Below are 27,810 nucleotides of genomic sequence, written 5' to 3' on the forward strand. Positions count from 1 at the left end.
ACAGGACACAAGACCTATCCGTGTTCTAAATGTCATGAATGTTTTGAATTCTCTTCAACATTGATCCAACCTCAGAGGACAACAAATGAGAAGTAATTTTAGTGCTCTGGAAGTGACAATGTCTTTACTGTAAAGTCCAATCCATGTATATATGAGAAGTAATTTCAGAAGATATTTCTTGTTTGGAATGTGATAAAGGTTTTACAATGGAGGCAAAAGGTATAACACACCAGAAGGTTCACACTGGAGAGAAGCCATATCCATGTTCTGAATGTGTTAAAGCTTTTACACGGAAGTCACATCTTATCACACACCAGATGATTCACACTGGAGAGAAGCCATATCCATGTTCTGAATGTGATAAAGCTTTTACACGGAAGTCACATCTTATCACACACCAGATGATTCACACTGGAGAGAAGCCATATCAATGTTCTGAATGTGGCAAAGCTTTTATAACTAAGAAAGAGCTTATCGAACACCAGAGGATTCACACTGGAGAGAAGCCATATCAATGTTCTGAATGTGGCAAAGCTTTTACATTTAAGTCAAATCTTATCACACACCAGATGATTCACACTGGAGAGAAGCCATACCAGTGTTCTGAATGTGGCAAAGCTTTTATACAGAAGTCAGAGCTTATCAGTCACCAGAGGATTCACACTGGAGAGAAGCCATATCAGTGTCCTGAATGTGGCAAAGCTTTTATACAAAAGTCACATCTTATCACACACCAGATGATTCACACTGGAGAGAAGTCATATCAATGTTCTGAATGTGGCAAAGCTTTTATACAGAAGTCATATCTTATCAGACACCAGAGGGTTCACACTGGAGAGAAGTCATATCAGTGTTCTGAATGTGGCAAAGCTTTTTCAGTGAAGTCAGCTCTTATCAGACACCAGAGGGTTCACACTGGAAGGAAGCCATTTTAATGCTTTGAATGTGACAAAGATTATACAGTAAATGCTGTGCTAAGTATCACCAGAGGAATCATAAGCTTCAGCTGCAGAGGGGAAAATCTGGAAGAAGGAGGAATAATAAAGGATTTGCGGGGGTCCCATTAGTTTCACAGCCCCAATGTCATCCTACAAGCTAGGGAAGACGTGAAAAGATAAAATGTGACTTTAGAAAAAAAATAAACTAAAAGCTGTGAGCAAACTGGAATGTAATGATTGGATACACTAACTGTAGTGCTTATGTCCATCAGACACACACCTAGAAGGCCTGTAAATATTAGACCTTTTTTATTTTTATTTTTTTTCAGATAAGTATCAGTGACTGAACTGTTTTCCTCATGATTCTCATCTTTTTATTTTTTTATGGAGCTTTGACTGAACATGTAATGCATTTTCATCATTCACTAACTGAGCCATGTTCCCAAGTGTTTTCTTCCTTGCCTGAGCGAATACATGACCAACACTGCCTCAGTACCAGAGACTAGGATGGGATCCAATGGCATCTTGCCAAACTTCAGTGGGAGAGTCCCTTCCAGGTTCTTCTGACAGTTGATACACCATATGCCAGGCTTTGGGGCTCCAGCTATGCTCACCTTATCCAAACTTCCTCTCCCATGATCAATGCCTCCTTTCCATGTTTCATCTCCTCTCATGGATGACAGCTTTGCAGGCAGGTCTGTGGTTGGGACACCAGCCAGGGAGAAGTCTCTGTTCAGTAAGAAAGTAACTTTATAAGCTGCTGTAGGCCTTCAACACTGACTTTCTGCTGTTTATGGGATGCATTTAACAGTACCATTTAATTTCAGCTGGCTACTTTGTGTTACATTTGGTTCTACTGAAAGTCTCAGGGATTCCTTCTGGTGAAGAAAGAATGTCCTTGTCGTTTTCTTCCTCTGTCCAGCTATTATTCATCTCCATAGACTATTCACACAGCACAACTGCAAGAGCTCAGAGCTTACCAAGTGTGAAGTGTGTTTTGAGGACTGACATTCCTCCAGTTGGGGTTCACTTTAACCTTTTTGCTGCCTGACCCGTTTTCTGCAGTTTTTGCACACGTTTAAAAATCATTTTAGCCTTGAAAATTATGTAAAACCCCAAACATTATATATTTTCTGAAAGCAGACTCCCTAGAGAATAAAATAGTGGTAGTTCAAATTTATGTCACCCGATATTACCTTAAAGGTATAGGAAACACAAAATTTAAGTAAAAAAACAAAAAAACAAACGTGAACATTAGGGTGAACATATGCAATAAATTACCCATATTTTGGTAAAATATAAAAGAGGTTGCGCTGAGTAAATGGATACCAAATTTGCCAAACCTTAAATTTGTGTGTGCCTGTGAAATGGCAACAAACTTCAGTCCCCTATATTTTCTATAGGCAATGCTTACGGTTCCAGCAGGCTGAACAGCTTCTCCATCCTGAACACACGGCCACCATAGGGACAGCATGGGATCTTCTCCATATCAGATCACACAGAGTGACCGGCAGCTTGGCATATTGGAGACACTCTTTTGAATGTGAAGGAGGAGGAGAAGATAGTGTTCTCTGGGAGCAATTTACAAGCGTTTTTTGATTGCTATCTGGTAAGAGACCAATTCAGGTGTTTTCACGAGGCGATTTGGAGCACTGTGGGATTTCCATTTTGTTTTCAGCACATTTGTTATGTTTTGGCATCTTACTTCTTCCGTCTGGTAAGGAGGAATTTCACTTGGAGGTGGATTTACACTTTGGATTTGGAAGCACGTTGTTTTCAATTTTCAGTTTCATTCATCACTTTGTTTATGGACACTTATGAACTTTTTGTTTATGTTGATATACCACTATGAACCACACGAGTGTCACTAGTTTATGAAGATTTATTTTCTATTCATGATTTATAATTGATGTTTATTGATTTTGTCATCCCATTGATTTGGGTCTTTATCACTGTTGTTTTAGCGCAGCCAATTACCGATCACAATGCTTAAAAAGCCCCCTACGTGTATCAGTTTAGTGTTATGGAGGAGGTCTGGTGCTAGAATTAATGCTTTCACTCCCGTGTGCATGGCAACATGTGTATCGCAATCCACATTTTCACACGTAGGTGCCCCTGACGCATGCGCTTACGTTTCTATGAGCATATATATGGAGGTGGAGGGCCTCAAAATTTCTTCCGGGAAGGGGGGGGGGGGAGGATTTTATGTGCTTGGGTGTAACCAATTTTTTTGCAAAAAAAATAAATAAAAATATTTGTAAATTTTGTTTTACTTCCCTTTCATCACATAGGGGACAATGTGATGTTTTTTAGGTGGCAGTTTTTTTTTTAACCACTTCTGGATCGGAAGATTTTCCCCCTTAATGACCAGGCCATATTTTGCTATTTGGCGCAGTGTTTCATTTAACGGACAATTGCGCAGTCAGGCATTGCTGTACTGAAATAAAATTGATGTCCTTTTTTCCCCACAAATAGAGCTTTCTTTTGGTGGTATTTGATCACCTGTGCGATTTTTATTTTTTGCGCTATAAACAAAAAAAGAGCGACAATTCTGAAAAACAGAAAACAAATTTTTCACTTTCTGCTATATAACATTCTCAAAAAAAAAAATTAAATATCAATTTTTTTTAATATTTTAGGCCAATTTGTTTTCTGCTACATATTTTTAGTAAAAAAAAAAAATCACAATAAGCGTATTTTGATTGGTTTGTGCAAAAGTTATCGCGTCTACTAACTACGGGAAAGATTTAAGTAATTTTTCTTCTTTTTTTTTTTTTACTAGTAAAGGCGGCGATTTGTGATTTTTAGCGGGACTGCGACAATGCGGCGGACAGATCGGACCCCTTACTGACATTTTTGACACTTTTTGGGGGACCAGTGACATTACTACAGTAATCAGTGCTATACATATGCACTGTCACTGTACTGACACTGGCAGGGAAGGGGTTAACCTTGTGGGTGATCAAGGAGTTAAATGTGAGCCTAGGGGAGTGATTCTAACTGGGGGGGGTGTGGCTTGTGAAATCACCATAGAGACCTGTGATTCTATATAGAAGGAGCTCTGTGATCATTACAGGGAGAAGAATGGTTAGCTGTGTTTACAATATCCGACCGTCCTTGTTTCTCAGCGGGGATTGGAGCCGCCTGACCCATGCATCGGCTTACCCGCCGCTGAGTGGGGCAGGAACGTGCCGGCGGCAGCATGCACGCTCGCCCCCTAGCTGCAGGCGCATGACCGACATAGGTCTACGTCAGTTTGTGAAGGAGAGCCACACTGCCGCAGTAAAAAGGTGGCAGGTGGTCGGCAACAGGTTAATGAGACCTGCAGGGTCTAAAAGATCGGTCATTAGCAAACAAGTTTTTGTTTTTCAGAGTCTCCCCTTGTAACATTTTCATTACTTGTTGATCCTCCCAGTTGATCTATTTTATTCTACTTCCTATTGAAGGTTAAGCAATTTGTCAAAAAATGGCAGTTGGAGGAGTTGCTTACTGTCAGTTTTAATTCATATGGAAGTTTAACCCTTAAAATCCTTAACCTGCTTTAGAAGCGTTAGCTGAAGTTTGGCTTTATTTGTTGTGTATCTTACTTATACATAGTTACATAGTTAGTCAGTAGTTAGTCAGGTTGAAAAAAGACATAAGTCCATCTGGCTCAACCAATTAAAAAAAAAACAGTATTGAAAACCCAACCATACAATCCCATATACACAATCCTATACCCACAGTTGATCCAGAGGTAGGTGAAAAAACCCCAGCAAAGCATGATCCAATTTGCTACAGCAGGGGTAAAAAATTCCTTCCTGATCCCCAGAGAGGCAATCGGATATTCCCTGGATCAACTTTACCTATAAATCCTAGTAGCCATTTATATTTTGTACACCCAGGAAAGAATCCAGGACTTTTATAAAGCAATCTAGTGAGGTGGTCAGAACCACCTCTGGAGGGAATCTATTCCACATTTTCACAGCTCTTACGGTGAAGAAACCTTTCCTTTTTTTGGAGACAAAATCTGTTTTCCTCTAGACATAAAGAGCGCCCCCTTGTCCTCTGTGTTGACCTTAAAGTGAACAACTCAATGCCAAGTTCACTTTATGGACCCCTTATGTATTTATACATGGAGATCATATCCCCCCCCTTATGTATTTATACATGAAGATCATGCCCCCCCTTAATCTCCTCTTCTCAAGAGAGAATAAATTCAGTTCCTCTAATCTCTCCTCATAGCTGAGCTCCTCCATGCCTCTTATCAGTTTGGTTGCCCTTCTCTGCACTTTCTCCAGTTCCCCGATATCTTTTTTAAGAACTGGGGCCCAAAACTGAACTGCATATTCCAGATGAGGTCTTACTAATGATTTGTACAGGGGAAAAATCATATCTCTCTCTCTGGAGTCCATGCCTCTGCTAATACAAGAAAGGACTTTGCTTGCTTTGGAAACTGCAGCTTGGCATTGCATGTTATTATTTAGGTTAGGATCTATCAGAACACCCAGATCCTTCTCCGCTATGGATTCCCCCAGATCCTTCTCTGCTATGGAATTCCCCAGATCCTTCTCCGCTATGGATTCCCCCAGATCCTTCTCCGCTATGGATTCCCCCAGATCCTTCCCCGCTATGGATTCCCCCAGATCCTTCCCCGCTATGGATTCCCCCAGGTCCTTCTCCGCTATGGATTCCCCCAGATCCTTCTCCGCTATGGATTCCCCCAGATCCTTCCCCGCTATGGATTTCCCAAGATCCTTCCCCGCTATGGATTCCCCCAGATCCTTCTCTGCTATGGATTCCCCCAGATCCTTTTCTGCTATGGATTCCCCCAGATCCTTCTCCACTATGGATTCCCCCAGTTCTTCCCCCCCCCCTAGTATGTATGATTTATGCATATTCTTACCCCCCCCCCCCAAGTGCTTAACTTTACATTTATCAACATTAAACCTCATTTACCACATAGTTGACCAATGAAACAGTGCATTGAGGTCAGCTTGTAAGTTGGAGACATCCTGTAGGGAAATTATTCCACTGCAAAGCTTGGTGTCATCTGCAAAGACTGAAATGGTACTTTTAATCCCAGACCCGATATCATTAATAAAGATATAATAAAAAGTAAGGGTCCCAACACTGAACCTTGGGGTACACCACTGATAACCTTAGACCATTCAGAGAATCATTGACCACTACTCTCCGAATTCTATCTTTTAGCCAATTTTCTATCCAATTACAAACTGATCTTTCCAAGCCTGTAGACTTTACCTTACACATTAACTTATAATCTATCTAAGACTTCCCTGTACAGGGTGACAACGCTGCTGTGTAATGTTACTGCAGAATGATGGGGGTTGTCACCCTGTTACAGAAGTTGGCAAAATAACAGATCTACAGACAGGATAACAGGTGATAAAACGATGTTGCAGAGGGAACTCTGGGAATAATAATGACAGATTGCATTACACATTAAAGCGGAGTTCCGGGCACAAAAACGATTTTTTTTTTTGTGCCCCTCCGCTAGGTAGAGCTCACCTGAAAAGGAATTGGATAGTTATTTTTTTTTTTTTTTTTTGTTTACTCACCTTTTTATTGAAGATCGTAAATACTCACCTCTGACTGCTTCCTCCCTCGGTGCCGCGGCTCACCCCGTCACTTCCTGCCTCGCGATGATTCCTGGGAGCTAAACGTCATAGCTCCCAGGAATCAATGCGACGGCACCGGCCCGCTCGTCATTTCCGGGTGACGCCGCATTCCCCTGCTAAATGCGGCGCCGCGCCGGAAGTGACGAGAGGGGCCGGTGCAGTGCATTCTGGGACACGAAGACGCGGAAGAAGACAGAGAAGAGGACCGCACCGGCTTCAGCTGCCCACAACAGAGATGGAAACGCTGTGGAAGAAATTTTCTAAGTAAGTATTTCTTCTAAAAGGTAAGTGCGAACCGGGACAGATCAGAGGCTAGCCATTGTGGAATGTGCTAGCCCTGACTGTCCCGGGGGTATGTTCAGCAAAAAATCGTTTCTCTGCCCGGAATTCCGCTTTAAGTTAGCAGACTTCCTGCTGTTGGTCTTATGTATGAATTGTGTTCTGATATTTACTGTCCTGCTGTAAAAGGTGTAAATGATTGCCCACATCTTTCCTGTAGTAGCCGGGACTACAATCTCATATTAGGAATATCAGGATGGGTACCTACCCAAGGGGGTCACCTTTTTGGTTTAAGGAGAAACATTTCACATGGATTCTTAAATTCCATTAATGACACCGACAAGGGAAGCCTCACTTACCTCGCTAACAATAGGAGAGCCAATCACAGGCCAGTAACATTTCATGGTTTCTCAATGTAATTGCAGAATGTTTAATCCCGATTCGTCCAATGGATTCCTAGTCCTTCCAGATAAAATATACTTCTTGTGTGGAAGGAACACCCTAAAATGTCTTCCCTTTAATTCCACCAATAGCTGTACTTTAGGTTATGTTGCCCCTCCCATATTTGTAAGGGAAAGCCTCAATTTCTCCCAATACTCCCCTGGCCTTCCAGTGAGAAGAAACATTTTCTCTGGAGTGGAAATGTTTTATGCAGTGATCCCTTCATAGACGGGATGGGGAATCTAAGTAATCTAAGATAATTAGGATGAACCCGTGTACTGGAGTCATGGATCAGATAACCAATGAGACCATTGATGTTATAGCAGAGCTGACAGCAGAAGTGTCTCCATCACCTAAGGTGGTGTCACAGAACTGCATGGCTGCTGACTATCTCTGGGAAGCTCAAGGTGGAGTCTACAATCTGGTGTCACATAGAGAGTGTTGTACATTTATTTTATATCATGAGGATCTCAGAAGGAGATATCTACACAAGGTAAAGGAGATCCAACTGTCACCTGGATGGAGGAAGTGGGATCCATTGTCTTGGATGGGTTTAGTTGGAACTTGGTTGAGTAATATGGTGGGTTTCCTTCCTCAGACATTAGTTGTTACTATAGTTGTGATAATAATTTTCTACATTGCTGTTTTTGTTTCTTTCACTGCCTTAATTGCTTTTTTTATGCACATGGATAAATTCACATTTTTACGCCAAAGGATTGTTTAAAACCCCGAAACATTATTATTTTTTTTTTTTTTTTTGCTTCTGAAAGCAGAGACCCTGGAGAATAAAATGGTGGTAGTTGCCATTTTTCCTTGTCACATGATATTAGCGCAAGTGTTTATCAAATGCATATTTTCTGTAAAAAACTAAAACAGTAACACTCATTTTAGTGCACACAAATACGAGATATTACCTAATTTCTTTGGTGAAATATAAAATATGAGGTTTGTGTCTTGTATATAGATACCAAACATGTCAAACTCTAAAAATTGGATGGACTTTTGAAATGGTGACAAACTTCAGTACCAAAAATGTCCCATAGGTGACGCTCTAAAATCCTTTACAGGTCATCAGTTTAAATAGTTATCCATGAATGATGTCCCTAGAGTTATTCCTCTCACTCTGGTGTGAGCAGCGATATGTAAGATGTGTCGTGTGATTGTTGTTTTCCTACATAACCGCACCCAACACTGGCGTTTCGTATCTGTACACAGGAACTGGGAGTGTACATTTTTTGTGTTTTTTTTACAATGTGATACTTTAAGTTTGTTTTAACTTTTCCCTCAACTTTATTTCTCTCACATAGGGGGTCGATAGCCCCTCATGTGATAGCATATTGCTGGCCACAGGTCCTTTTTAAAGAGACGTTAAACCCCTAATGTCACCTCTGTACCCCAAAAAAGATGGTCAAGCACAGATTTGAGTGAAAGGGTTACACTAATGTACATCTGCCAGATCTGTATCTGAGGAGACCATAAAAGAAGCATTAGAAAGAAATGTGAGCATGGCTTCAGTCAGGCGATGGTCCTGGTGGTCATGGTCTTGTTCTCCTTCAGGTCCTCTAACCTTGTAGATGGTGACATGGACTTGTTGTGTGGGAATGAGCAGGAGGGGCTCGGGGTTATCTTCTACCCAATGAGCTTGTTATGGATAAAAGATGAAAGTGTCTTCTGGGAATTTACAGGGATTTGGATGTTTAGAGGGTTACATAAGTGGGCGGGGCTGGCATTAATGAGGGGCGTGTCATATGGTAATCAGTTTCCTAGCATAGATGATATAAATGGTATAAATATATCCTTGAAATGTAAACAATCTCTCTCTTTTCTTCTGTTGGTAAAGTGTCACATATATATGATTAATAAAGTTGGATGATATTCACCATACAATACCGTGGTCTGGGTTCTTCTACAACACATCCACCCAAAAATGTAATCTTCCAGTTATAGGAGTCTGGTGGAATGGGTGACAAGCTGATTGTATCTCTTCCATCCCTTGTACATGGGGGGTCCAGCCCCTGTGTGTGCAATGCTGGTGTTATAATACACCTGGTAGGCACAGGTACAGCGCCCACCCCCGCTGCCTGCAGCCTGTCAAAGTCTACAGCTGGACTGGGCTAAATGCTGCACCACGTTTACCTCGTGTTTAGGGCACTCTGCGTTCAGGGGGAAATGCCCGTCATCCTGATCAGACAAAGCATAAAGCAGATGTAGGCAGGTGCAGTCTTCTTCTTCCACTGTAGGTGGCGCCCAACCAGAGTGGCATCACAGCCTGGAGAGGAAGTCAGGGGAAACGTGGTCTCTCTGTGGCTTCCTGGACTCAGTGTGTAATAAAGGGTCCACTTGAGTCCTTGAGCCATTTTTTTATGTTTTTAATTTTTTTGTTTACATGTTTTAAAAATCATTTTATATCCTGAAGATTACTTAAAACCCCCAATATATTATATATCTATTGACAGCAGACACCCTAGAGAATAAAATGTTGGTAGTTCTAATTTATTTATGTTACATGATATTAGAGCAATGCTTTATAAAAGGCAAACATTAAGTAAAAAAATACATTAAAGTTATTTCTTGGCACATAAATGCAATTTAACAACCTCTTTAGCTTCAGCAGGTCTCCCCCCCCCCCCCCCCCCTTCATGACCAGGGCATTTTTTACTTTTTCTGCACTGCGCTACTTTAACTGCCAATTGCACGGTCATGCAGCGCTGTACCCAAATTAAGTTTACATCATTTTTTCACAAAAAACAAGATTTTATTTGGTGATATTTGCTAACTACTGGGGTTTCTTTTTTTGTTATATAAATGATACATTTGAAAAAAAAAAAAAAACATTTTCTACTTTCTATTATAAAAAAATATCCAATAAAATCAAATTTTTTCATTAATTTAAGAAATTTTTTTTTTTTTTTTTAACCAAAGACATGTAGCAGAATACAATACAGTCTACAAACTATGGGATATATACTGGAATTTACACAGCTTTTACTTTCTGACTGCCTATCACATTTCTTGAAGTACTAAAATGCCACGGCAGTACATAAACCCCCAAAATGACCCCTTTTTGGAATGTAGACACCCCAGAGATATTTGCTGAGAGGCATGGTGAGTGCATGGAAGATTTTATTTATCACAAAAAGGTTTTTGAATATGAAAAAATAATAATTTTTCTTTTTTGGACACAAAGTTTTCACTTTAATGATATATTTCTCACACAAGCCATGGATATATGTGGCATTACACCCCAAAACACATTCTGCTACTTCTCCTGAGTATGGGGATCCCACATGTCAGAGACTTTTTGGCAGTCTAGCCACATACAGGTCCCCAAAATCCAATGACCACCTTCAGGCTTTCAAAGGGTGTATTTCACTTCCTCACTACCTATCACAGTTTCGGAGGTCTTGAAATGCCAGGATAGTACAAACACCCCCCAAATCACCTCCTTTTGGAAAGTAGACACCCCAAAGTATTCAATAAGAGGCATGGGGAGTATTTTGCAGATCTCAACTTTTGTCACAAGGTTTTGCAAATTGAAAAAATAAAATAAAAAGTCCATACGGCGGCCTGCCTGTGTGATATAGCGGCAGCAGCTGCTGCTCTCCCTGTCAGGCTTCACCAGTCCAGCACTGTGCAGAGGGATCATCCCATCCAAAGAGGGATCTCCATCCAGGTGGATGATAAACACTGACATGTGGTTTGGATGAGTCTTTAAGTATCTGATTTTGTGAGTACATAAACGCATGTACATGGGACTAAACACAACGCAATGTGACTCTGGGGACAAAACACAAGTTTGTCTCCTTTGATCCCCTGTCCTTCCCAATGCTAAAAAATGCACTGGGAACGCATGTAAACGCACATGTGGAAATTCATGAGAAACGTGCAGTTCCTGGTGTGACCGGACCCTTACAGGGAAAACTTTTATTTGGGGGTGACGTTTGGTGACAATGTGATCAGTTACACCCACTTATGTTTTATTTCACCATTACTTTTCTTTTATATCAGTGTTTTCACTTCAGTACATGAAATAATCTGATATCTGAGGGAAATCTGAGAGCGATATGAAGACTTTGTGGCGTTATATTGTATGTTCATATGTCTGTGTGTACATCAGACCGAAAAGAGGGACAGAGAAATATGGAGTCCTACAAGGGAGAGTGATGGGAGATATGATAAAATACAATCTCATTACCTCCTCCGCTGATACTTCCAGCAACGTCTTCTCTATAATTCCGCTCTCATGGAGCTTCCTGTCTGTACCTCACTTCACTTCCTGTCTGTACCTGACATCACTTCCTGTCTGTACCTGACATCACTTCCTGTCTGTACCTCACATCACTTCCTGTCTGTACTTCACTTCACTTCCTGTCTGTACCTTACCTCACTTCCTGTCTGTACCTCACTTCACTTCCTGTCTCTGTATAAGTGAGATCACCACCTTGTGGAGATCAGAAGAACTGCAGCCACAAGAAGTATCACAGAAAACTAAAACCAAACTGTGTACAATTAAAGCAAGATTTATTAATTTCTTGACCTCTGGAAGGTTTTACCCCCTTCATGTACAGGGCTTGTTTTGCAATTCAGTACTGTGCTACTTTAACCACTTCAGTACCGGGAACATTCACCTCCTTCCTGCCTGCCCAGGCTAGATTTTAGCTTTCAGAGCTGTCACACTTTGAATGACAATTACGTGGTCTAATGGGTCTATTGTACCTATTAGAAATTTGTATCATTTTTCCCACACAAATAGAGTGTTATTTTGGTGATATTTAATCACCACTGGGTCTTTTATTGTTTGCTAAATAAATGAAAAACTACAGAAAATTTTGAAAAAAAAATATTTTCTGTTACTGTTATTACATTTTGAAAATTAATAATCTTCCTTCAGAAATTTAGACCAAAATGTATTCTGCTAATTTTTGATAAAAATGACCCAAATCAGAGTATATTATTTAGTCTGTAGGAAAGATATCGTGTCTACAAAGTACTGTATGAGTAACTACTGAAAATCAATCAATCCTCATATACTGACGGCCGATCTTATTTCTTCTGGCCTGAAAATGCCAGGACAGTACAAATACCCCCCCCCCCCAATTATAACTTTTGGAAAGTAAAAAGTCCAAGGTATTTAGTAAGAGGCATGGCAAGTTTTTTAAAGTTATAATTTTTTGTCACAATTTTTGAGAAAATTAAAAAAACATTTATTTTTCATATTTTTTTTAGCATTTTGTCATCCTCACCATAGTGTCCATGATCACCATCACACCCATTAAATGGGTGTGATGGTGATCATGGACACTAACTGGTGACACTATGTAAAAAAAAAATATATATATATATATATATATTAACCACTTTACAACCGGAGGATTTTGCTGTCTTCCGTCCAGGCCACTTTTTGCGATTCGGCGCTGTGCGACTTCAACTGACAATTGCGCGGTCGTGCGACGCCGTACCCAAACGAAATTTACGTCCTTTTTTTCCCACAAACAGAGCTTTCTTTTGGTGGTATTTGATCACCTGTGCGATTTTTAATTTTTGCGCTATAAACAAAAAAATAGCGTTTATTTTGAAAAAATAACAATATTTTTAACATTTTTTTATATGAAATTCCCCCCAAAAAAGATGTAAAAACCAATTTTTTTAAAAATTTTTGGCCAATTTATTTTATGCTACCTATGTTTGGTAAAAAAAATCGCAATAAGCGTATTTTGATTGGTTTGCGCAAAAGTTATTGCGTTTACTAACAAAGGGAAAGATTTCTGTCATTTTTGGTGTTTTTTTTTAACGCGTAATGGCGGCGATCTGCGATTTTTTTTGCGGGACTGCGACATTGCGGCGGACAGACCGGACCCCTGACTGACATTTTTGACACTTTTGGGGGTACCAGTGACATTACTGCAGTAATCAGTGGTATATATATGCACTGTTACTGTAAAAATGACACTGGCAGGGAAGGGGTTAATTTTATTGGAGAGGGAGGGGCTAATGTATGCCTGGTGCTTACTGACGTGTAGGGGGGGAGGTGACTGAGTGATTCATGGACAGATCGGATGTCCAGCTATGCTGAACAGTCCGATCTGTCACTCCCTGTCACTATGGAGATCCGCCCGCTGTGTTTACACACAGCGGGCGGATCTCCAGACTCGATCCCCGACGATCGGGTAAGAGCAGCGGCGATCGCCGCTGCTCCTCCCCTGGCCCGACTCCCGCTGTGAATGAAAACAGCGGGAGCGAGCCTCCGGCGGCGCGCAAGCGCCGCCCAGAAGGGGGAGTGTCCAGTCACGTTAATACTACGTGACTGGACGATAACGAACCACTCTGCCGCAGTAGTATTACTGTGAGCGGTTGCAGAGTGGTTAATAAATAATATTTTTTCAGTTATTACTTTTTTTCATAATTTTTTTTTTTTTTTTAAATTATGATTGTTTATACCAGTACATTTTACTAATCTGATCAACCATTTTTACTGAATGAAACTGATTAATTGTGTCTGTTTTGTTATGATTAGCTGTAATTGGTCACTTTATTCACATGGTACAGATGGGCTGTGATTGACCCTGTCTGTACCATGTGATCATTGTGACCAATCACAGCTAGCTACACAAAGGTACACAATGGATGGCATGAAAGAAAGCCATCCAGTGTTTACAAATGTCACGTGATCTGCTGTGATTGGTCACAGTGATCACATGGTACAGGTAATGAGCCGATACATTGATCAGTCATCGATGGATGCAGCAGAGAACACGGGCATATGATGAATCGGATCTTTGGACCAATATGACTGCAATTGATTATTTTTGCAATGCCCATGTTAAGGGTTAGCCCCAAAAAGTCTTACATTCAGATAAAATCACAATAAATGTATATTAATTGGTTAGTGTGAAAGTTATATTGTCTACAAATGATGGTGAATATACTGGAATTTACGCAGCTTTACTTTCTGGTGGCCTATCACATTTCTTGAGGCAGTAAAATGTAGTGGTGCTGCAGCCCAGTCAGAGGAAGGTAGCTGACAGGCACGTCACCAGAAGTCAAACCATGTGTGCAGGGTCTGAGCCAGGAACCATGACACCAGGGATGGCCGGATATCACAGAAGCATTGGGAGAGTGACTGTTACCTGACCTCCTGGCCAGCGGAGGACACCAAAGAGCAGCTGCATGGCGCTGGCAAGGACTTCGAGTTCTAAACAATACTACCCACAGCCTGCCCACTGCTGAAGAGAGGAGAGCCCAGATGAGATGGACGATGAAGTCAAGAAGAGGTACGGATCAGGATTCATCTGATCTACATCAAGCTGTCTGTGTGGGGGATGGGAGGAAGGGAGTGTTAGTAGGGAAGGAAGTAGGAATCAGGTAGGTCAGTGTATGAGTCAGGTAGGTCAGTGTATGTGTCAGGTAGGTCAGTGTATGAGTCAGGTAGGTCAGTGTATGAGTCAGGTAGGTCAGTGTATGAGTCAGGTAGGTCAGTGTAGGGGCGAGGTAGGTCAGTGTATGAGTCAGGTAGGTCAGTGTATGAGTCAGGTAGGTCAGTGTATGAGTCAGGTAGGTCAGTGTAGGGGCGAGGTAGGTCAGTGTATGGGTCAGGTAGGTCAGTGTATGAGTCAGGTAGGTCAGTGTATCTGTCAGGCAGATCAGTGTAGGGGGCGAGGTAGGTCAGTGTAGTAGTCAGGTAGGTCAGTATAAGGGTGGGGTAGGTTAGTGTAGGGGGCAGGCAGGTCAGTGTAGTGGTTTGGTAGGTCAGTTTAGGTAGGTCAGTGTAGAGGCAGGTAGGCATATGCATTACATGGGCAGGGCAAAGGTGGTGGAGTCAAGAGCATAGCCGGGTGGGGGGGGGGGGCAAAATTAGGTTTCAACTAGGGTGTCAAAAATCCTTGCACCGGCCCTGAGTCTGTGGACCAATATGACTGCAATTCATAATTTTTTTTGTAATGCCCATATTAAGGGTGAGTTCCAAAGGAGTCTTAAATTCAGAAATCGGGACAGGTTTCCACTCGAATGGCCTGGCAAGGTATGAGTTTGGGTTGGTGGTGATGTACTGGTCAGCATAAAGATTAGTTTGGTCCAAAATAAAATTAAAGAGGTCTCTGCTGAAAAAACAGCTAAAAAAAGTCAGGGGTAGTTGTTAAGTTTGCCGTTTCCATCTGAACCCTGAGCTGGGCTGTGAATGGGGGGAGGGTAATGGGTTCTGCTGAATCTGGGGGCAGCCAATTAGAGTTCACAAGCACCTCTGAATGGGCTCTACAGGCCTGTGCTTGAAATCTTGGTGGCTGCGCTTGCACTCCGCTATTAGTGCCGGCCTCCTCACCAGCTTGTACTGCACTTCTGGGACTCTCCACATCACCATGGGATACTGCAGGGCTGGTGTGTAAAAGGCCAGGATGTACGAGGCCTCTGGAGCAGCGCTAGTACTGGCACTCTGCTGCATATGAGCATAACTCTGCTTTTCTAGCACCTCAGTAACCTGGGGTCGGGTACGTCTGATCTTAGCAGGGACATCTTCTCCATCGTCTGAGCTCCCTGTCAGGGTGCCGCTGCTTTCCACAGGCTCATGTTCTGAGCCGGATTCTGATAGAGAGGATTCCCCTTCACTCTCATCTGTCATGTGCAGAATCCTGTAGGTCTCCTCACTAGTGGACCTTTCTTTGGACTTTTGGGCAGTAAATTTACAGGTACCTAGTGCGACTCACGGGAAAAAGAGCTCCTGGCTGTCAGTGATGGTTTGTGTGCTAGAAATAAGATTTCCCTGCTAGTGCTGCAGAGATCAGGCCTGATCTTTCTAACATTGCAGTTTTGTGTACAATGTATCAGAGGTGGCAGTGATCAGAGAACGGGGCTGATCCCGCTAACACTGCATTTTTGGGGACACTATACTATTGGGGACACTGGTAAAGTTCTGTTTGTGATCAATATAACGATCCATGTTCAGACTCTATATCAATATTGGCGGTTATAGTGTGACTTTGATAATGTTTCTGGCAATAAAGGAGTTAAATGTGGGTGGAGATAGTGTGGTGGACAATCTGACACTATCTGGGAGGGACACTGACTGACTCTGACGTTATCTGAAGTCACTAGTGACACTAATACAGTGATCAGTGAAAATGCTGTACACTGTACTAATGACACTGTGAGAGGGCAGTGAAAGGGTTACCTGGAGGGAGATTAAGGGGTTAAATGTGCCTCACTAAGTGTGTGGAAGTGTAAATGTGCTGATTGGACTCACACAGGTCTGCTTTCTTCTCTCTCTGAACAGAAAAGGGCTCAGAGAGAGAGAAGAACGGTGCAGTTCCTGTGTCTGTGATTACAAAACATTGACACGGCTGATCTGTGATTCCGTACAGCCAATCAGCAGGTCCAGGCCAAAAATCATTGGCTGGGACCTGCTGACCGACTTGTGCTGCACTGAATGACAGCACAGATGGGGTGGTGGGAGCGCCCCCTACCTGGAAATGCTGGATGACATCCATGTACCTCATCCAGCACAGCGGGGCCGCTCGGCCGCAGTAAGAACGCAGTGGGCGGTCCACAAGCAGTGAAAATGTCACCTATTGATAATTTTGGGCGCTGTAATTCTCCCAGTCTCATGGACACACACAGGATTTGTATCCTTTTACTCCACACAACTTCATCTTTTATTTTCTACAAACAATGTGGTATTATATTGTGCTTTGTCTGCACTAACATTTATTGGAACGTATAGTTTACTGAGAATGTAGAACTGATAAAAAGTTACACAAATATTGTGTGACCGAAAAAATTCCAACCACCATCTTTTTATTCTACAGGGTCTCCACTTTCAGAAAATATATCAAATTTTGGTAGTTTTTTTAACTACCATCTACTCACTGTGCTATAGTCACACTGGAGGGGGAGTTTCTTCTTTGTTCAGTCACAGGAGGGGGCAGGGTGGTGACCAATCTGAATTCCTTATACAGTGCAGAGAAAAGTGAGGTCACAACCTGGCTCTGCTGTCTAGCAGGGGGACATAAATAACATTCCATTCCATGATGAAAGGCATCCGGTGCACCAATAATCCCCTGGGACATGCAAACAAACTGGGAAAACCCCAGGGGGCACATAAAAGCCGTCTTCTATTGATTATCATCACTCATGGATACTTGATAGTCCCCAGATCTCAAGTCCATTACTGTGAACCATTTACTGCCTTGCAGGATAAGAGGTTCCCCAGTGTGAGGAGGAGTGTATTGATCTGGATCAGTTCTATGATTCACAGTTCTGTAATCAATACATATTCATACTCCACCATTTCTCTTTCTGATCACCACTATTAGACTCAACAATGATGATTTTATCTTTCATTTTTTACACTCTCACACATCATCCAAATCTTAGGAAGGAATCCATCGAAATCTCATTCTAGAAAGGGTGATCTCCGTTAGGTGAATAGTGTGCTGAATGCTCCGGATAGGTGACATAGGGGGAGGGGCAGTAGCTTCTTTATGATCTGAGCAGTCCTGAATTCATCACCATGTAGCACAACCCTATAGGATCTGTAAGTAGCTGGGATCCCCCACCCTGCACAGCCAGACACCCCGAATCTTCCCTATATATAACACTGATATCTGTACACTGAGTGGCACTCCGTATAAAGATGTCAGTGTTATATATGCAGGTAGGTACCAGCACTCAGTGTACACATATCAGTCTTATACAGTATATAGGGAATAGCACTCACTATGTATATAGAAATCAGGGTTATTAGATATGGGATAGGGAATAGCACCTGGGGGATGGGCAATGGGCAGGAACACTCAGCCTTGCTGGTATAGAATAAAGCAGAGTGACACTAAGCTGCTGGGCTGGCGATCACACACTGACCTGCTGCACACAAGGCGGGTTGCTAGCTCTGAGATGACTCCGCTCTGCAGTGCCTTCTGCCACCTCCAGCTCTCTAGGTTCAGCACTGGCTGTCCCCCATGGTGGGGATGTGGACGGTAGCCCCACCCCTCTGCTGAATTCCACAGAGGGAGAGGTGGCCGGAGTGGCTGCCGCTGCTACCATCCCCATGGCTCCACCATCGCTCTCTCATCCCGGCCAGCACCTGAGTCCTCTCCCAGCACTGCAGAAACCATCATAAAGAATGCCATGCCTCCTTCAGGCTTAAACCTCTCTTCTGCATATTCAGCTGTGGGCACCTCCAGGAGTGGACTGAGCCTCTTTTAGGGCCCCCCTACTGACCCTCAGACAGTGCCAGAGTGCCCAAATGGGCAATCCACCCCTAGACCTAAGAGATACAATCAGCTTGTCACCCATTCCACCAGACTTCTATAACTGGAAGATTACATTTTTGGGTGGATGTGTTGTAGAAGAACCCAGACCACAGTATTGTGAGGTGAAAATATAATCCAACTTTATTAATCATATATATGTGACACTTTACCAACAGAAGAAAAGAGATAGATTGTTTACATTTCAAGGATATATTTATACCATTTATATCATCTATGCTAAGAAACTGATTATCATATGACATGCCCTCATTAATACCAGCCCCGCCCACTTATGTAATCCTCTAAACATCCAAATCCCTGTAAATTCCCAGAAGACACTTTCATCTTTTATCCATAACAAGCTCATTGGGTAGAAGATAACCCCGAGCCCCTCCTGCTCATTCCCACACAACAAGTCCATGTCACCATCTACAAGGTTAGAGGACCTGAAGGAGAACAACTAAACTAAAGTTTAAACAAATTAAAGTAAAACACTGCAAATAAAAACAAACAAACCACAAAACAAATTTTATCCCCCCAGTTCCCATATATATATGGAAATGTCAGTGTTGGGTGCGGTTATGTAGGAAAACAACAATCACAGGACACATCTTACATATCGCTGCTCACACCGCCAACTAATCTTCCATCAGCTCATTTCCTACTGTTACAACCTCTTGTAACACCTGCCGCACCCCATTAGATTGTAAGCTCTTCTGAGCAAGGCCCTCTTAATCCTCTTGTATTTTATTGTATTGTAACTGTATTGTCTCCCTCTAACATTGTAAAGCGCTGCGTAAACTGCGGGCGCTATAGAAATCCTGACCAATAATAATAATAATAATATTTGTGTGCCATAAAATCACCCTTACTGTATTTTTACAGAAAATATGCATTTGATAAACAGCTGTGCTAATATTGTGTGACATAAAAAATTGCAACTACCCCCATATTATTCTCCGGGGTCTCTGATTTCAGAAAATATATAATGTTTGGGGTTTTAGCTAAATGTGAATTTAACCATGTGAGTAAAAAAGTAAAATCAAGAAACAACATCAGCAATGTATAAAATTATTATCAAAGCTATAATAGTAACTAAAGGCTTAAGAAGCAAACCCCCCATATTACTCAACCAAATTCCAACTAAACCCATCCAAGAAAATGGATTCCACTTCCTCCTATCCAGGTGACAGTTGGATCTCCTTTACCTTGTGTAGATGTCTCCTTCTGAGATCCTCATGATATAAAATAAATGTATAGTGAGGTACAGATTGCTGTTAGGAGGGGATAGATAGCAATGCCCACATCCCCTGTAACTGAACTGTATAGAAATAACCCTCTAGGGGGATTTTTAGATCATTAATTACAACATAATTAAAAGTTACTACAAAAGGCTTTATTAGTACGATGCATGTAAAAGAAACATTCGTGCTCAGATAAAATACCAAAGCGGACAGAGAAACTCCCACATGAGTCCTTAGGACAGATAAATGTGGTTATTTCTCTACATTCATCCATATTACTACTTGCAACAGCTTTGGTATTTTATCTGAGCACGAATGTTTCTTTTACATGCATTGTACTAATAAAGCTTTTTGTAGTAACTTTTAATTATGTTGTAATTAATGATCTAAAAATCCCACTAGAAGTTTGAGGCTATACAGTTATTATAAATGTACAACACTCTCTATGTGACACCAGATTGTAGACTCCACCTTGGGCTTCCGAGAGATAGTCAGCAGCCATGCAGTTCTGTGACACCACCTTAGGTGATGGAGACACTTCTGCTGTCAGCTCTGCTATAACATCAATGGTCTCATTGGTTATCTGATCCATGACTCCAGTACACGGGTTCATCCTAATTATCTTAGATTACTTAGATTCCCCATCCCGTCTATGAAGGGATCACTGCATAAAATATTTCCACTCCAGAGAAAATGTTTATTCTCACTGGAAGGCCAGGGGAGTATTGGGAGAAATTGAGGCTCTTACAGATATGGGAGGGGCAACATAACCTAAAGTACAGCTATGGGTGGAATTGAAGAGAAGACATTTTAGGGGGCTCCTTCCATGCAAGAAGCAAATGTTATCTGGAGGGACAAGAAATCCATTGGACCAATACGGATTAAACATTCTGCAATTACATTGATAAACCATGAAACGTTACTGGCCCGGGATTGGCTCTCCTATTGATAGTAAAGTAAGTGAGACTCCCCTTGGCAGTGTTATTAATGGAATTTAAGAGACCATGTGAAATGTTTCTCCCAAATCCAAAAAAAATGAACCACTTGGGTAGGTACCCATCCTAACATTCCTAATATGAGTTTGTAGTCCCGGCTACTACAGGAAAGATGTGGACAATCATTTACACCTTTTACAGCAGGACAGTAAATATCAGAACACAATTCATACATAAGACCAACAGCAGGAAGTCTGCTAACTTAATGTGTAATGCAATCTGTCATTATCATTTCCAGAGTTCCCTCTGCAACATCATTTTATCACCTGTTATGTCTATAGATTTGTTATTTTCAGTAAAAAAAAAAAAGATGAAGATGAGAATAGTGAGGAAAACAGTTCAATCATTGGTGCTGATCTGAAAAAAAAAGTCAAACTGTGAAATATTCACAGGCCTTTTAGCTGTGCATCCATCACATTCCTGTTTGCTCACAGATGTTAGTTTGCATTTTTTAAAATACCATTTTATCTTTTCAATTCTTCCTTAGATTGTTGGAGGAGATTTGGGTTGTGAAATTAATGGGGCATTTGCAAGTCATTTAATATCCTCCTTTTTCCCCAAAGTTTCATCTCTGCAACTAAAGCTTGTGAACCCTCTGGTGATAGATTAGCCCAACATTAGCTTTGTCCCATTCAGAGCACTAATAGGTCTTCTCCCCGGTGTGAATCCTCTGGTGTTTGATAAGGTTTGACTTATCTGTAAAAGCTTTGCCACATTCAGAACACTGATATGGCTTCTCTCCAGTGTGAATCATCTGGTGTGTGATAAGATAAGCCTTTGTTGTAAAAGCTTTGCCACATTCAGGACAATGATATGGCTTCTCTCCACTGTGAACCCACTGGTGTCTGATAAGTTCATGTTTGGTTGTAAACACTTTGACACATTCAGAACAATGATATGGCTTCTCTCCAGTGTGAATCCTCTGGTGTGCGATAAGATTACCCTTTGCTGTAAAAGCTTTGCCACATTCAGAACAATAATATGGCTTCTCTCCAGTGTGAACCCTCTGGTGTGTGATAAGTTTTTCCTTGGTTGTAAACACTTTGACACATTCAGAACACTGATATGGCTTCTCTCCACTGTGAATCCTCTGGTGTCTGATAAGAGAGCTAATTGTTGTAAAAGATTTGCCACATTCAGAACAATAATATGGCTTCTCTCCACTGTGAACCCTCTGGTGTGTGATAAGGTCATGCTTGGTTGTAAACGCTTTGCCACATTCAGAACAATAATATGGCTTCTCTCCACTGTGAATCATTTGGTGTGTGATAAGAGGTGACTTCTGTGTAAAAGTTTTGTCACATTCAAAACATTGATATGGCTTCTCTCCAGTGTGAATCCTCTGGTGTGTGATAAGTTCTTGCTTGGTTGTAAATGCTTTACCACATTCAGAACATTGATATGGTTTCTCTCCAGTGTGAAACTTCTGGTGTTTGATAAGATTACCCTTTGTTGTAAAAGATTTGCCACATTCAGAACAATAATATGGCTTCTCTCCACTGTGAATCATTTGGTGTGTGATAAGATGTGACTTCTTTATAAAAGCTTTGCCACATTCAGAACAATGATATGGCTTCTCTCCAGTGTGAATATTCTGGTGTCTGATAAGATTATGCTTTGTTGTAAAAGCTTTATCACATTCAGAACATTGATATGGCTTCTCTCCATTGTAAACCTCCTGGTGTGTGACATCTTTTGCTTCCATTGTAAAATGTTTATCACATTCCAAACAATAAATATCTTCTGAAATGACTTCCCTTATGTATTTATAGGTTGAACTTTACTGTAAAGCCATTGTCACTTCCAGAACACTGAAATTACTTCTCTCCTGTTGTCCTCTGAGGCTGGATAAATGTTGAAGATCCAAAGCATTTGTTCCTTTAGAACACGGATATTTCTTGTGTCCTGTGTGAATTCTCCAGTGAATTGTGATTAAGACTTTCAGTCACATAAGACACCCATATGGTTCATTTCCCATGTGGCTCAGCTGAATTGATGAAGTCCAAAATGATCGAAAACTTAGTTCATAAATCCACCTGTACAAAAAAATAAAGTCAGAATTCTTTAAGAAATACGACTAAATAAAGTTTCTCTCTTTATGAACATTCATTATTAAATATATTGAATATATAGAAACAATATGTACAATATTATACAGGTTTAAATATTTGTATTTCATTTTACTGCGGACACTATATTATTCCCATTGGCTGGTAAAATAGACAGTTTATTACAATTTCCAGCAGGAGAATCTCATTCTTTGTTCTCATTCAGAGAAATGTGCTTCATAGTGATGGGGGATGTGCTTGGGTTTTATTTACAGGTGTATTATTATTATACAGGATTTATATAGCGCCAGCAGTTTGTGCAGCACTTTACAATGAGGGAAGTCAATACAGTAACAATACAATTCAATACTGGAGGAATTGGATGACCCTGTTCCTTAGAGCTTACAATCTAGGTGTATTCGTCAAGTGTGTTTAAAATTCTAAAAATTGCAGACTTAAATGCAAACCTCTTTGGAATCCAGAGGAGGCGAATCTTGAAAATCAATTCTCTTCATTTTCAAAGCTAATTATTCCTAATTATCTTCCTTGCACTTCAGGGATGTGGTGAGATCTTACTAACCCTGGAAATCCACAGACACACTGTAGGGGATCCAATCCATGGCTCTCCATTTCGGTGGGATAGAAGATCTGACCACGCCTATAAGGTGAATGAGCAGTCATTTTTTTATATCGGGTCTTAGAAAGGGGGGTCATATTCTGGTTAGATGTTTATCTTAGAATTTCTCTCCAAAGTGCGTATCAGAGGACATTTCCAGAATATATGTAATAGAGTTCTCCTGGCATTATTTCACCTCTAACAGGTAGGAGAGGTTGTGGGGAAAATTTTGTGTAAAAGAGTGGGGACTAGGGATGATCAAACTTTTCAAAAGTTCAGTTCGGCCAGAACATCCCAACTTCCCGAAAGTTCGTCCCGGATTTCAGAGCCCCATTGAAATCAAAGGGACCCGAACTTCGGTAATCAAAAAACACAATTTTGAAGCCCTAAAACCCAATAAATGCCCCTAAAAATTGCCTAGGGTTCTGGGTCATGCCACAGGGACTATTAATCACACAAAAAAAGTTCTTAAAAATTGTAATTTTTGATAGAGAGCCAATTATTGAAAAAAAAAAAAAAAAAAAAAGATTTTTTCATTTTGACTTTGGATTTAGTGTCTGGGGGGATCTAAAAGGTGTACCTGTGAAGTTTTAGCTCTGTAGCATGTCCAGAACCATAAAAAAAGATCATTTGTATTATGTCACTTATAGAACAGTGATATGGCTCCGCTATTTTCACACTTTGCCGGTTTAGTATCAAGCATTTTTTTGGCATTTTTGGGGGTTATTGGAGGCAGGCATAACATCAGAACTTCTGTGTAGGGATATATATACACACACACTTATATGTATATATACCCATACACATATATAGGTGTGAAAGTAGCAGAACACTATACTTGCGCTAATGAAATAATTAGCACTAATATGGCTGCGCTCCTAACACACCTATATATGTATAAGTGTAAAATACATGTAAGTGTGTGTGTATATATATGCCCCTATACAGAAGTTCAGATTTTTTGCCTGCCTCCAAAGAACCCAAAAAAATGCCCAAAAAAACGCCTGCAAGAACAAACCTGGGCATTTTTTTGTCATTTTTTTGGGTTCTTTGGAGGCAGGCAAAACATCTGAACTTCTGTATAGGGGTATATATATACACACCTACACATATATAGGTGTGAAAGTAGCAGAACACTATACTTGCGCTAATGAAATAATTAGCACTAATATGGCTCCGCTCCTAACACACCTATATATGTGTAAGTGTAAAATACATATCAGTGTGTGTGTGTATATATATACCCCTATACAGAAGTTCAGATATTTTGACTGCCTCCAAAGAACCCCAAAAAATGCCCAAAAAAATGCCAGCGTTTGTTCTTGCAGGCGTTTTTTTTTGGGGCATTTTTTTGGGTTCTTTGGAGGCAGGCAAAACATCTGAACTTCTGTATAGGGGTATATATACACACACACTTATATGTATTTTACACTTACACATATATAGGTGTGTTAGGAGTGGAGCCATATTAGTGCTAATTATTTCATTAGCGCAAGTATAGTGTTCTGCTACTTTCACACCTATATATGTGCAGGTGTATATATACAGACATGTGTGTGTGTATATATACCCCTATACACATGTTCAGATGTCATGTCTGACTCCAAACATGTCCTCAAAAAAGCCCTATAAACGCCTGCAGCAAAAAGAATGCTCACAGGTGAGAAGCCATATTAGTGCACTGAATGTGACACAAGAGAAACAATCTTTTCTCTATAGCGGTCCCCCCGATATGGAAGGGTTTGGTCACCTTGCCATAGCAGTCACAGTCAGTTAACCCTACACTACGGTCCCCTTACACTTAACACTTTCCCTACAGAAACTGAATAATTAAAGATAACTATAGTGGAAAATAGCACCCTAACTACACTAGATATCCCTTTCCTTACACTAAAAATTGCTAAATGACACTTTGTAACAGAAGTCACAGAACTGCTTCCACTCTCTTCCACGTCCCTGTATTACAATGCTAGGAATTTGGCGGGGGGCTATCTTATATACTGGGGGGTGTATTCACTAATGATTGGCCTATGGACCCCCTAGTCACTCCAATCACATTCCTAGCATTCTCCTGACCCCTCAATTGGCTTTTACTGATGGTTCTGGTCCAATCACGGGCTTTTAAAGCCCATTTCCTGTACCATTGCATTTTGGTCGGTTCTGGTTGCCGAATTCCGAACTTTTTCAGCAAGAAGTTCTAAATTCGGCCGAACCTCGAACAGCCAATGTTCGGGTCGAACCGATGGTCGACCCGAACCGTTCGATCATCCCTAGTGGGGACTGTATACCATCTGGTCAGAATATTATATCCGGACTCCTGGACACTGCTGGGAAAGGAGGATTTGTGAGCACAGAATAGGATATGAGCTCTTTCTGTTCCTATTTCAGAAGGAATGGGGGTGTGATATCTTTGTATGAATTGGTAAGGAAGTGATGGGATATGTAAAGGGTGTGACATGCTGACCGACTTCATCTTTATTCAGGCATCATGCAGGAATACATTGTCACCTGACCTGGCTGTAGATCTCATTAATAAACGACTCATTAATAAATGATTGGCTGATGAGTGGCTGTCCAACTGAAGTGGTGGAGGGACACCTGGATGTGGAATCTGCACTGGACCATACCAGGCCACATGCCCTCCACATTGGAAGAGTACCCTGACAGAGGCACCCTAGCAAAGCACCATGTCCTCATTTTGGTAGGGACAGGGCCTCTCCCCCACAACTCTGGCCAAATGGTTGTGAGGGTCCATAGTGGGGAATTATCAGAATCTGGAAGCCCCCTATAAAAAAGGAGGCCCTGAGATATCCTGCTCCCCCTACATGAATGAGTAAGGGGTACATAGAATGTCCAGTTACTCATTTACAATAAAAACACAATACAGCACAATGACAAAGTCCAACCTCCCCCCCAAAAAAAAAAAAATAAATAAACAAAAATTAAACCAAAAATGGCATACTAGCAAAGTAGATCCCTCCAGAAAGACATGAAGACCAACAATACTATCTTCTCCCGACAGAATCTCACTGCAAATTACATTTCCCAAGCTGGCAGCTGAAAGTAGAGTAAGGGGCTCCCATGTGATGTTATTCACTAAATTGACTAAATTTCACTACTTCATCCCTAAATCACATATTCCTTGCCACCTGTGTCCTAGAACCCAGTGACTCTGTATGGTGCAGTGTTATAGGTTGCTCGGATGCAGGCATTTACTTTGCGGCCACCTACATCCCAGAACCAATGACATTATTGGTTGTTATGGTGCAGTTGGCCAGCCTTCATGGCGTTATTGGTTGCTAGGATAGTGGTGGCTGCCAGCATCCCACCCACCAAACTGGAAGCTATCATTTAGCCGCAGTAGAGATACTGCCACTAAATGAATAAGTTCTGGCTGCAGCAGAGGTTTCATGGGTGGGTGAACAGAATGGATGAACTGGGGACACATACCAATGCAAAACATGCAAACATTTTTTTGAAAAACAATTGTTTTTTAAAAGGAGAAGTGATTTTAATGATGCTTAAAGTGAAACAGTAAAAAATGAAACATTTCTTTAAATATAGTGCCTGGTGGGACACCTTAAAGTAGCACATCTGCACCGTGTATAGAACCTGCTGCAGAAAAACTAACATTTCTAAACAAAGAAAATCTAAGTTATCACTTAATTGAGGGGGCGTGACTGGAAGCGGATGCCAACGTGAGGAGAGAGAGCGGTATGTGAGGAGAGCGCTCAGCTGACCCCCTTCCTCATCCCCTCCCCGCTTACCCCGCACGCTTACTGTCTGACGGAGGAGCCTGCCAGCCGAGATTGCGGAGGCTGGAGGGAGAGGACTCTGATCGGCGCCGGTCGCTCGGTTCATACCTCTCCTTACTCCCTCCCTGCGCTTCTTGCCTGCCTGTTGTCGGAGGAGCCTGCCATCCGAGTTAGTGGAGTCCGGTGAGAGAGGGCTCCGCAACAGTGTTTGCGGTAGGCAGAGGCGATATGAGGCTCTACTAAAAGATGCTGTTGTGGCCAGGGAGTGAGCCTCTGCTTCCCCGAGTGGTGCTGGGGACTGGCTGTGCCCTCAAAGCTCTGGAACTATCAGAGTCATTGAAGCCAGAAGGCAGAAATCCGGACATTCTTCCCAGCCATCCGTCCATCCATCCTTCTCCCTGGTGACCAACCGAGACTGACATTAAATGGGTGAGATCTACCCCTCTTTTTTGCCTGCCTTCTCTTTTGTTTCCACTTACAGCTGTGAATTTTCTGGGCTCTCTTTACAAGTTTTCCCCTGGCATGTAAAAAGAAATGCTGGACTTTGGACAGAAGTTACTTTAAGTAACCTGGCAGACGAAGTCTTTCCTTTTCCTGATGGCTCTTTGCCTTTGCTTAATCATTTAAAGGTTT

General features: G+C 41.5%; 2 protein-coding genes across 2 annotated transcripts in view; one reads left to right on the forward strand and one right to left on the reverse strand.

Moving 5' to 3' along the window:
* Nucleotides 1-317: 317 nt before the first annotated feature.
* LOC309548362 (uncharacterized protein) overlaps nucleotides 318-27,810 on the forward strand; it is a gene marked incomplete at both ends in the record, with an annotated part of 275,124 nt that continues 247,631 nt past the window's right edge. Inside the window, one exon of the mRNA XM_082248300.1 lies at nucleotides 318-569. Within this exon, the coding sequence (XP_082104426.1) occupies nucleotides 318-569 (252 nt within the window). The remainder of the gene's footprint in view (nucleotides 570-27,810) is intronic.
* Nucleotides 21,399-27,810, reverse strand: part of LOC309546811 (uncharacterized protein) — a gene marked incomplete at both ends in the record, with an annotated part of 97,473 nt that continues 91,061 nt past the window's right edge. Inside the window, one exon of the mRNA XM_082246497.1 lies at nucleotides 21,399-22,456. Coding sequence (XP_082102623.1) covers nucleotides 21,399-22,456 — 1,058 coding nt within the window. The remainder of the gene's footprint in view (nucleotides 22,457-27,810) is intronic.

This window comes from Pelophylax lessonae, assembly GCF_965119305.1.
Source record: "Pelophylax lessonae genome assembly, chromosome: 2".
Lineage (NCBI taxonomy): Eukaryota > Metazoa > Chordata > Amphibia > Anura > Ranidae > Pelophylax > Pelophylax lessonae.